This window comes from Saccopteryx leptura, chromosome X (assembly GCF_036850995.1).
Source record: "Saccopteryx leptura isolate mSacLep1 chromosome X, mSacLep1_pri_phased_curated, whole genome shotgun sequence".
In the NCBI taxonomy this organism is placed as follows: Eukaryota; Metazoa; Chordata; class Mammalia; order Chiroptera; family Emballonuridae; genus Saccopteryx; species Saccopteryx leptura.
In genome coordinates this window covers 136,317,921-136,330,247 of record NC_089516.1, presented here as the reverse complement: position 1 = coordinate 136,330,247, position 12,327 = coordinate 136,317,921, and the positions used below count along the sequence as shown (strand labels likewise).

At 38.1% G+C, this 12,327-nt stretch overlaps 1 protein-coding gene across 2 annotated transcripts in view; it reads right to left on the bottom strand.

The window, feature by feature from the left end:
- F9 (coagulation factor IX) overlaps positions 1–12,327 on the bottom strand; it is a 46,480-nt gene that overhangs the window by 20,186 nt on the left and 13,967 nt on the right. For both annotated transcript variants that reach the window (XM_066357079.1, XM_066357080.1), the window contains exons 3-4: positions 11,827–11,851; positions 4,251–4,364 (exon numbers count right to left, since the gene is read on the bottom strand). In XM_066357079.1, the coding sequence (XP_066213176.1) occupies positions 4,251–4,364; positions 11,827–11,851 (139 nt within the window). The remainder of the gene's footprint in view (positions 1–4,250; positions 4,365–11,826; positions 11,852–12,327) is intronic.

Genomic DNA, 12,327 nt, shown 5'->3' with positions numbered 1-12,327 from the left:
TGTGTGTGTGTGTATATATATATATATTTCTTTTTTTTTTTACATAGGCTACTATAGGCTAAGATAATAATTAGCTCATGTTCCTTACTGACATGTCAGGAAATGAGAGAGGCCAATCACCAATCAACTGTTGCCAGGTATAAAGAGAAACCAGCTTGAGCTTTAACCTTTGCTACCAATAATTCATTAAGTGCATGATCCAAAAAAATATCACTTGTTCCTTTTAATTTATTTTTGAAGACCTTTTTCCTCAGTCATGGTGACTACATTTCTGGCTCTTTTATAGGATTAGTTACTATTTGTGTTGCTACAAAGCAGACTAAAGTGTCCAACCAAATCAAATATCACCTGTAGAAAGAGTTCAGTAAATACAAGATTGTGATAAGTTAACAGAGGTAGGTGGTAGTTCCAGCTTGGTTTGGTGCATGGCCTGTATAATAGGAATAAATAAATTCAGTGTGTTTCTCCCAATTCTGATTCTGTGCCCTTAACTAAGTAATTAGACCTCTCCATGACTTTCCTCATTTTTTCTTGCTTTTCATAGTCTAGTATGTTGCTGTTCTTTTCCAGCCTGATTTGTGCATACAGTAGAAAATATTGCTTTCCATTCAGCAATCTTTTGCCCTCAGATAAAAGACTCAAAATTCTGAAAATAGTTTAATAACACAATGATATCCTTTGGAAAGGTCTATAGTTAAGGATCTAAGGAACAGTCACTATAGGACTCATTAAAAAATAATTTATTGAGCACTTAGGTGTCATTGTTGGGTTTGGGGTTTTTCTGGTTCAGAGTCTGGTCTCAGTGCCTATAACATGTTCTTCTCTCTCAATGTTGGCACAGACTCCTCTTTCTCATTCCCCTGATGTCTACCACAAAATTGCGATTCTGTTTTGTTTTGTTCTGCATTCTTCTACCCTGATATAATCACAGATGTAAAAAATAAAGCTTGGGCAAAAGATGTTCTGTTTAACACATTTACCACAGAATATGCTATTATTCACCTAAACTAGTGGCATTTTCTTTCCTTCATACACAGAAATACATAACAAATCAGACAATAGAATCTGTGATGTGTTAGAAAAATGAGAAAAGTGTTTATAGGCTTGTGATTTTTTTTTCCATCTTATCTTACTGTAGGAAAATGTCTCTTGTACTATTAGAAGGAATGGTAATGGCTAAGTTCTTACAGACCTTGATCTATCTGAAAATGATTCTGATATGATGTATAGCTGGGAACATAGAGTAATCTTTATTCTATTCAAAGGGACATAATAGCCAATTAATTGTTCTTCTTCTAACTAGAAAGCATGTCCTGAATATTTGTACCTTCTCTCCCGAAGAGGAGCCTCTTGGACAAGGGCAAAAGGACACAAAAAGATCTGAACCATGAAAATCTCCCTTCCCTTTCAAAGCCAAAGTGAGGTGAGAGACTTGGGATCCAGATACTCCATAGACTGTGATATCTGGGAGCTTTAGAGATTAGTCTTTAGTTCAATTTGAAGCAACATCTTAAATGAGAGTTTGTATGTTTTCACGATTGCTTTGCTGTAGTGTCTGAAATAAAGAACTTTTTGAGAGAATTATCACTTTGTTTCTGAACTAACTGAGTTGGAAGGATTATTCTAAACCTTAATAAGAGGTGCTGGGAGAGATCGATATGATCCAGAAGCCAGGTTTGGTGGTGGAGGCAGTCCAACCAAACAAAAATATGGGGAACCTGAGAGGACTGAGATAGGTCCAGCACTTTTGTTATGTGGACTATGGTCTCAAACATATAGCAAAACCTGCTAGGAAATTTCTGTGTTTATATTTACATTCCTCTGGGTTATTCTTTTTTCCTTTTTGGAGTGTCTTTATTTTTTAAACTAAATACATTTAGGTATATTTAATACTAAATACTATTTTCAATTATGCTTTCCTACAATGTAACCTTCATTCTTCATTGAAATTAATTGAGGTAATTGAGTTATTTATTCTCTGAGCTCCAATAGTTATATTGTTTAAGCTGAAAATGAGTAACTACTACAAAGATTTCTGTAGATTTCCATAATATCAGTATCAAATTTATCTAGGTAAATCTGAGTTTGAAATGATAACCTTTCAAATAAAAGTAGCACCTCAGAGATGTTGAACCAATTAACATACCTACAGGAAAGGTAACCCAGGCATCGGTTTGCTCCCTCACAAGGAAATCTGAGGAAATGAAAACCCAGGCTAAGTATACCAGTTCATCCACCTGCATTCACTCTTTTCTGTCTTTTAAAATGTTCGGTCCCTGCCACCTTTTCCTTTCCCTATTTCTATTGTTTTTTATCTTTAGATCTCAAAGGAAGATGATCAGTGGATTTCTCTTTAATACCGAAAGGATTTCTGAACAGATGATTTTTCCTTTCTCAATAAGACAAGTGCAGTTGCTGCATTTTAGTTTGTTTTGTGCCTTTCTCATCTATGTGTCAGGTGGATTGCTCTAATGCTTTAATAGAGTCTGCTAATTTTCTACTCTTTGCCCTTAGTTATATAGCCTGTGGTGTTAAATTCTCTCCTTAAGGTTTCATCTCTGTTATTCTGGAGTTTCAGAGTAGAAAGAGAATCTGTCATTAACACTGTGTGCTTTTCACAATCACAATACTAGGAATCTTACATCCAGAGGTAATAAATGAGTAGTTGAAGGACTTTGGGGATTTATGTCTCCAATTGCCAAAATCTCAAAAAAAAATATTTTAAGCTCTGAGAGGAGAAAATGCATATAGAACCTAATTTTGCTGTTACTCAGTGTAATCAATGTATGAGCTCAGATTTTTGTCAATGAATTTAACATGTAAAGTGGCTGATATATGTGGAGCAGTGGCTGTTATATGAGGGAACTGACTTTGCCATACCTCAATTCTATAGTTGCTTGACTATGTTGAAGCAATTTAGTTATGGGTTCAGTTTTGGGGTTTTTTTATTTTATTTTATTTTATTTTTTGCATTTCGTGTATAGTAGTTAGAAGCATAGGTTTTAGGCAGACAATCTAAAATTCAGGTCCTGGCTTGATCATTTATTTGCCTCTGTGATTTTTAGCTGTAGTTTCCTCAACTTCATAGAAAGAGGGTAATAATAATGGTACTGACCACTCATGGTTATGTTGAAGATTAATAAGTGAATGGAACATCATTACCTATTATCTATCAAATATTATTATTCTTTTTTTGTATTTTATTTTATATAGACAATTAATTTTAACGGGGTGACATTGGTGAACTAGAGTACATAGAGTTAGAGAAAACATCTCCACATCATTTTGACATTCAGTTATGTTGTATACCCATCACCCAAAGTCAAATCATCTTCTGTCACCTTTAACTTGTTTTTCTTTATGCCTCTCCTTTCTTCCACCCCCTTCCCCCTCCTCCTTTCCCCTTCCCCTGGTATCTACTGCATTCTTATCTATGTCCATGAGTCTCAATTTTGTGTCCCACCTATGTATGGAATCATACAGTTCTTAGTTTTTTCTGTTTACTTCTTTTACTCAGTATAATGTTATCAATATTCATCCATGTTGTAATAAATAATATTATGTCATCATTTCTTATGGCTGAGTAGTATTCCATTTTTTATATGTATCACATCTTCTTTATCCAATCATCTATTGAAGGGCATTATCGTTGTTTTCATGTCTTGGTCACTGTGAACAACGCTGCAATGAACATGGGGCTGCATGTGTCTTTATGTACCATATTATTGCTATTAATATATATAGTTTTTTGAGCTCATCCTGGATGGAAACCATGACTACAGATAAAATGAATGTTTATAAGGTTTGGAAGTATGTTTATGTGATGGAATATTAATCAGCCTTTAAAAAAGAGAGAAGTCCTTTCATATGCAACAATATGGATGAACCTGGAAGATATTATGATAAGTGAAGTAGGCCAGTTGCAAAAAGACAAATAGTGCACAATTCTACTTATATGAGGTGGTTAAAGTAGTCAAACACATAGAAGAAGAGAATGAAAAATGGGGAGTGGTTGTTAAATGGGTATAGTTTCAGTTATGCAAAATGAATAAGTTCTAGAAATCTTCTGTACAACATAGTGCCTGTAGTTAACAATACTATGTTGTGCACTTTGAATCTTGTTAAATGTGTAGATCTCATGTTGTTTTGAAGGGAAAATTATGCTACATACATATTGTAATTCCAAGTTTTATCTGGTTTCAAAGGGAAATTATGAATCATTAGTAATCAATCCAAAACTAGTTACTTACCTAATTCACAGTTTTTTCCTTCAAATCCAACTTGACACCAACATTCGTAGGAATTAATGTCATCCTTGCACATGCCACCATTTAAGCATGGATTGGACTCACACTGATCTCCATCTTTGAGATAGGTCAAAATATTGAATTAGCAGATAAACTATTTAGAATGCTCAGTCCTTCTTTCACAAACTCATGGGGAAGGGAACCTGATTTTTGGGTCAGAGAAAAATTGTTGATCTGGTAGCCAGATGCTTATGAGATGCCCCTGCCTTCATTCATTTCTAAAAGCAAACCAGACAAAGGTTCTTTGGTTAACACTCTTGGAGGAAATTGCCTTGAGGAAAGCATGTACATAGTTCATGCAATGGGAAAAGGAAGAGGGAGAAAAACATTTGAATATAAAAGTGTACTGTATCACCATAGGGTGAGAAGACTTTTCAATCTTTTCTTACAGAATGATGGCAGAGTCAATCCTGAAAAACAGCATCACTTCAACAGTTATTATCTCTATGTCACACAAGGCCTGCTCTATCACAAGTCTTGCAGTGCAAGCTGAGAAAGATAACATATGGTACACTGCTCAAGGAACTGGTGGCCTAGGCATGGAGCAAGTGAACCTTATTCTTTATGTTATAATTTAACTTTTAAGTATAATATGCAGTAATGTTTCTAAACAATAGAAAAGATGCCAGAAGCATCTGTTACTGCTTGAAGATATTTTGTCTATGAGTTAGGTCTCAAATGGTCTTGATAAAGAGAAAGAACTTTCAATACAAAGAATTAAAAAAGAAAAGATTCTGAAAAGGTTCCTTTTATGTATAGATTGGCTGTCTTGCCATTGTAACTTCTGAAAGTTTCTACATTTATAGAGTTCTGGGAAGCCTTTGAAGACACTGGCAGTAAGAAAACAGGAGGAAGAAATAGGCAAGATGGGAAGTAAGTGTCAGGATTAGAAAAGAGCCCTTAGGTCTGGTTTCACAGAGTTCTGCCTCCATCGATAATTCTAAGAAAGCTTCAGAAGACAGAGATGACTAGAACCAGAAGGCAGACTGGTATGCACTTTGAGCAAAGATAGTAAATATCCCTGAAAGAAAAATGGAAACTAAATCAGTAAGACAACATATGAGAAATAAAACAGTGGGAGATGAAGATGACATAAGAATGAAAGAATAAGAGAAAGGGGGCAAATAATTTCTAATTATCAGTTATGTTTTAGAACCAAACTTCCTGTCATCTAGAGCATGTAGATCCCAGTCTACTTTAGGTAGAACAGTAACATGTGGATCATGTTCTCTGTCAGTGGCATGTTTCCAGGTCCCATTGAGTAAGGAGTAATATGCCTTTTTCAGAAATAGTCCCTCTCTGGAAAATCTGCTTGCTATAAAAATGAGACTTTGTCCTCTCTGTTCCTTGATTCAATGTGGTTTACCACAAAAACTTCAATTTGTTCTGATTTTATGAAAACAAAATATGTTATCTCTGGTTTATTATTATTGATGTTCAGAACTGGTGAAAAAAATTGAGCTACATTAGCCCTTTTTGTTATAGACCAGTGGATCTTAATTATTTAAGATATTTCACTGAAAGGGTCTGGGCTTATAGCCAGCTACGCAGCAACTCATTTGCTGAGACATATCTTTAAAATAAGTGTCATTTTATCTAGCATTTAGTCCTCTGTTGGTTGCTTGTCTGTTTGTACTTTGGGCTGAGGCAAAGCCACGGACAGTAGGGTCAAAGACAAAAAAGGGGCTCTGGCCGGTTGGCTCAGTGGCGGAGCGTCAGCCTGGCGTGCAGAAATCCCGGGTTCGATTCCCGGCCAGGGCACACAGGAGAAGTGCCCATTTGCTTCTCTACCCCTCTCCCTCTCCTTCCTCTCTGTCTCTCTCTTCCCCTCCCACAGCGAGGCTCCATTGGAGCAAAGATGGCCTGGGTGCTGGGGATGGCTTCTTGGCCTCTGCCCCAGGCGCTGGAGTGGCTCTGGTCGCAACAGAATGATGCCCCAGAGGGGCAGAGCATCACCCCCTGGTGGGCAGAGCGTCGCCCCCTGGTGGGCATGCCAGGTGGATCCCCAGTCGGGCACATGCGGGAGTCTGTCTGACTGTCTCTCCTCGTTTCCAGCTTCAGAAAAAAAAAAAAAAAAAAAAAAAAGACGAAAAAGGACCAGACCTTGCCAAGTGATATGTTCCTGTTTAAGACTGTAAGGTTGGTGTTTAATGAATAATTACATTTTTAAAAAGATTTTACTTATTCATTTTAGAGAGGAGGGGTGGGAGGAGAAGGAAGCATCAATTCCCATATGTGTCCTAATCAGGCAAGCCCAGGGTTTTGAACTGGCGACCTCAGCATTACAGCATTACAGCATTACAGTGGATAAAATGACCTCGACATTTTATCCACTGCCCCACTACAGGCCAGACCAATGCATAACTGCATTTAAATTTGAAGATTGAGAATGGTAATAGTGAAGGCAAGAGGTTGGATATTAGAGTACTTGGGTTCTTTTCTGGCCTCCATGACTCCCTAGCTGGGTGACTTTTGGCAAGTCTTTTAATCCCCCTAAGCCTCATTTTCTTTCTTTGTGAAATGAAGTTAATAATATTTTGCTCTCAGCGCTGATATGAGGACTAAATGTGGCAGACACTCTATAAACTGTGAAGTAATTTTTTAAGGAAGACAGAGACAGAGAGAGCAACAGAGAGAGGGACAGATAAGGAGAGAAAGAGAGGAAGGGAGAGAGTTGAGAAGCATGAATTCTTTGTTGTGGTACCTTAGTTGTTCATTGACTGCTTTCTCATATGTGCCTTGACTGGTGGGTTACAGCTGAGCCAATGCAACCTTGCTCAAACCAGTGATCTCAAGCTAGCAACCATGGGGTCACATCTACGACCCCACGCTCAAGCCAGAACCCTTCACTCAAGCTGGTGAACTCATGTTCTAGCCAGGTAAGCCTGCACTCTAACTGGCGACTTAGGGATTTTGAATCTCGGTTCTCTGCGTTTCAAGTTGACGCTCTATCCATTCTGCCACTGTCTAGTCAGGCTAAATTGTGAAGTACTTGACTAATGCTAGTTAATATAGTTGAAAAATATTCCTTCTTCACCCACTTTCTTTTTGTGGTGAGTTGATGGTACAGAATGAAGCACAAGTGACAAGCCTGTGTCCTGCTGTATGTGGAAGCCCACACAGTGTAAAATAGCATAGGATATTTTGGGGATAATTAGGAATCTCAGTTGCAAGTGAAAAGAGGCATTGAGATATTATTTCTTTTTCTTGTTTGTGTTTTATTTTTTGATAGACAAAGCACTGATGACAGAATATTTTCCTTAATGTTTTGCAGGTATCATTACCTGAGATACATTAACCACTGCCTGTGACTTACAAGGCAGGAGCTCATCTTGAAAATATGGGTCTTAAGAGGTACTGACCTGGCTCTGGCTGGCTGGCTCAGTGAATCGATTGTCACCCTGGTGTATGGATGTCCAGGGTTTGATTCCCAGTTGGGGCACACAGGAGAAGCAACCATCTGTTTCTTTACCTCACCCTTTCCCCATTTTATCCCTTGTCTCCTCTTGAAGCTAGTGGCTCGGTTTGTTTGAGCATTGCCCTGGGCACTGAGGGCAGCTGGGTTGGTCCAAGCATCAGTCTCATGTGCTAAAAATAGCTCTGTTGATTTGAGTAATGGGCCTAGACAGGGGTTGCCGGGTGGATCCTAGTCTAGGTGCATGAGAGAGTCTATCTCCCTTCCTCTCACTGAAAAATAAGAGGTACTGTCCTGTCCCTGCTGGGGGTGGAAAGTTAAGACAGGGAGTGGACATTGAAGGAATCATGGGAGTTTAAATACAGCTAGGAATACTTTTGGGGCAATTTACAAATTGATGTGATTTAAAAATATACCACAAAGTACAAAGTTTTAAATAGAATAGAAATAGAGAATGAGACTGTATGTAGGGAAATACCTTCAAAGAGAGTTGGCATGGTAGTGTTCATTACCAAAAACAAGGAAAGGCAGGAAAAGCCATTATAATGAAGGGAACCTCTTCTTCCTCCATGATTTAAAAACAAAGTGGAGGAATTATGAGTTATGAGAGTATGAACAAGTCCAATGGTATCTCCAGAATAAAAAACTGGGGGAAAAAAACAAAACAAACTGGAAGTCAAATTGATGAAATACGGGAGCCGATCAACAACTGCTGGCTGACAAGGTCACAGCAGGAGAAGACCCACAACTGCTGGCTGACAAGGTCACAGCAGAAGAAGATCAAAAACTGCTAATTGACAAAGTCACAGCAGAGAAGACCAATGGCTGCGGGTTGACAAAGTCACCCAAAGGAGAGATACAATGATACTTCCCCCTTTGACTTTTTGAATTAATCTGGCCTTATATCCCCCCTTTTCTGGGTGTGTGCTATTATTTATGGCACAGGGATAATAGTACCGTGCTTTCCCTGTAGATTCGTAGTAATTTCTTTGGAAATGAGACAGAGGGTTTGAGTTCCACAGAAAAGCCTGTAAGTCCCTTGAACTGGGCTCATAAACATAAGAGGCTGGCTATGATATCCCTCGTAAAGGGTTAAGTTTGTAGGAGAATTTCTTCTTAATCATGTTAGAAAGAATAGATTGTGACTTGTGAATGGATAGGAGGCAGTGGCTGTGCACAGAGCGCCTTTTGGCCTTCACTTAAGTCAACATTTTTCCTCCCTAGCCTTTTCATGTGATAGAGTAGAGAAACATTCCTTTCTTCTGGCTTATTTGATCTGCAAATAGTGATACACTCTGAGAAGAATAGAGTCAGAACTAAACTAGTGTTTAAATATAATAAATAAGTAATATTTGACTAGACAATAGTATCTTAGGTAAGGTATAGTAGAATGGCCCATTGTGTGGCCTAGGATGAGAGCGCAGTCGGCAAGAAAAGAATGTTTTACTAAGAGAATTGTTTTTTGACTAAAGGCAATTGCTAGGCTTTCTCAGTGAGATGTTCTCATGAGATTTATATACTTCCCAAGATTTTTTGATAATGAGAGGAATGTAGGGGAATCCATAGAAGTAATAACCGTTAATGTCTTCTGAAATCATGTTGCTACTAGGCTATCTTGCAAGTGCACTCTGTATATCTTTGGGTGAAAGCTACTCTTAATGTTATGTCAATTTCTTTAAAGGCAAGCCTTTTAGAATTTTGTGAGAAAAAGTAGGACACTGCTTAAACTCAAAGCCATTTACCTAAGCAAGCGGTGGTCCATTGTTAGTCCTTAATGATTTCGTCTGCTAATCTCTCTCTGCCCCTTAACTCACAACAGCAGTAAAGTTAGTTAACTATTAGTACTAATACTTTAAAAGCTTTTACCGATGTTGTTATTGCTATTCAAGTTATTTTGTATTTTGAATGATTTGCTACCTGGTTTGTGATTTATAGATATAAATTAACTGTTATCTGGAAACATGTAAACATAGTGAAACAAAAGCAATAATTAACACCATGTAATTGTAACTCAGTGTGTGTGTATAAAAAGGGAGCTATACTAGCATTTGGCAGAGATGCCTGACAGTAAATGCTAACCAGAGAATAAAGAGAAAGAAAAGAATTCGGCTCTCTCACTCGATTTCGCTGACGCCGTCTCTTCCTGTGGGACCCCTGGATTCCCCCCCGGGGCTGGACTCCGGCAATGAAACTCACTGAATTTGCTGCCTAGGTAAGTCAACCTGTGAAATTTACACTGCTTCAAAATCTTGCTGCTTGATTTTAAATTAGTTTAAAAACTCAGTTGTTATTAAAGTTTTGACTTTTCTTCCTTTTAGTAAATTCATTTAACAAATATGTACTCAGTGTTCCTTTATGAGATATTGTTCAAGGTATTAGGAATACATCAATAAACAAAACAGTAGAATACTCTTAGCAACATGAAGATTGTCATCTAGTGAGGTGGGAAAATAAATAATAAATAGTATAAGTAAGAACATATATGATTCCTCAGATAGTGAAAAGTGCTATGGAAAATAAAAGAGCAGGATATAGTATCTAGAGTGAAGAAGTTATGGACAACAGTTTAAAGTATTAATAGATGATCCAGGTAGGCCTCATTGAGATGGTGAAATTTGGGCAAGGACAGTGGTGGGATTCAGCTGGTTCACACTGGTTCAGGAGAACCTATACCTAATTTTTTGTTGAGTTTTGTGAACCAGTTGTTAAAATGGTACTTGTAATCAGAGTTCTTTCTAAGGTGGGGCCTGGGCAGCTGCCCAATGTGGCAATCACAAATTTACATTCCTTAGTATTTTTTAATGTTCATCTGTGCAGCAGCTTATTCTAAGTAATAATGTTCTGTAGTAATGTTCATTCTATATACATAGGTGAAAAAATTGCAAGTGAGGACGCCAATGAAGAAGCAACATGAAAATATCTTTAATAGCTATTTTATTGTTTTTTTGTCAAGTATTATTTAATATATTTTCATTAATATTTTGAAACTTTCTTATAATCTAGTTTTGTGTATGTCATGTATTTTCTCATTTAAGTATTAAATGCATGAAATAATAAACTACCTTTGGGTATATCTTTTTTATACTTAAAATGGTCATTAGGGCAGAGAACTAGTTGTTAAATTACTTGAATCCCACCACTGGGCAAAGACTCAAAGGAGGTGAGGTAATGAGCCTAGTGAAACCTAGTAGAAGAACATTCCACATTAAAGGGACAGCCAGATCAAATACTCTAAAGTGGGAACATTCCTACAATATACAAGAAGTATCAGGGAGGCCAGGGTAGCTGTGGTCCAGTGTGTGAGGTGGAAAGCAATAGATTAGATTGGAGGAACAATGGGAAGAAAGGGGCAGGGCAATTGTGGAGAGCCTTATAGGCCATCATAAAGAAGACTTTTAAGCAATAAACATTTAATTCAATCAACATTCTCTGGTTCTCTAGTGGGTATTGCAAACTTTCATTCAGTCCCCAGATGCAATCATCTCTGTTTCTTCCTTTCAGCTTCCAGGACTGTAACACTGTTTTTTGGAAGCCCTATGGAGGAATAAGCTTATCTGCCAATTGATATTTCCCATGCTGGCATAAACCTGTAGTATATCACCATTCAGTATTTGTTAAAAGTGCAGAACATGCCCTGGTCTTTTGGCTTAGTGGTAGAATGTCAGCCCTATGTGTGGAAGTCCCAGGTTTGATTCCGGTCAGGGCACACAAGAGAAGCAACCATTTGCTTCTCCAACCCTCCCCCCTCTTACCCCCCTTGCCATAGCCATGGTTCAAATGGTTCAAGCAAATTTGACCCTGAGCACTGAGGATTGTTCCATGACCTCACCTCAGGCACCAAAATAGCTCAGTTGCCAAGCAACAGAGCAGCAGCCCCAGATGGGCAGAGCCCTGGTAGACGGCTTACAGGGTGGATCCCTGTTGGGGCACATGCAGAAGTCTGTCTCTCTGCCTCCCCACCTCTCACTTAATAATAAAAAGAGTGGAATTTATTTATCTGAGCCCTTTTGACAGAGTTTAATATATCATGTATTTACACAGAGAAAAAATACATAATTCTCATATGTTTCACATACAAGCTAGAGGATAAAATAAATTGCTTACCAACATAGTGTTTCCAAAATTCAGTCTACAAAGAAAAAGAGGAGAAGTTAATTGTGGCATTTAAAATGTTGTAGATTTGGTCTGCCCAGTAATGGTGCACTGGATAGAGTGTCAACCTGGAATGCTGAGGTTCCAGGTTCAAAACCCTGAGGTCGCTGGCTTCAGTGCGAGCTCGCCAGATTGAGCATGGGATCATCTACATGACACCAAGGTTGCTAGCTTGAGCCCAAAGGTCATGGGTTTGAAGCCCAAGATCGCTGGCATGAGTCCAAGGTCACTAAGTTGAGCAAGGGATCACTGGTTCAGCTTGAGCACTCTGTTCAACGCGCATAACGAGAAGCAATAAGTGAAAAAGTAAAGCGAAACAACTGAGTTGATGCTTCTTACTCTCTCTCCTCTCTCTCTCTCTCCCTTCTTGTCTCTCTCTCTGTCTCAAATTAACAATTAAAAAAAACTGCCTCAAAAAGTAAAATGTTTTGGATTTGATCTTTCTCTTTTATA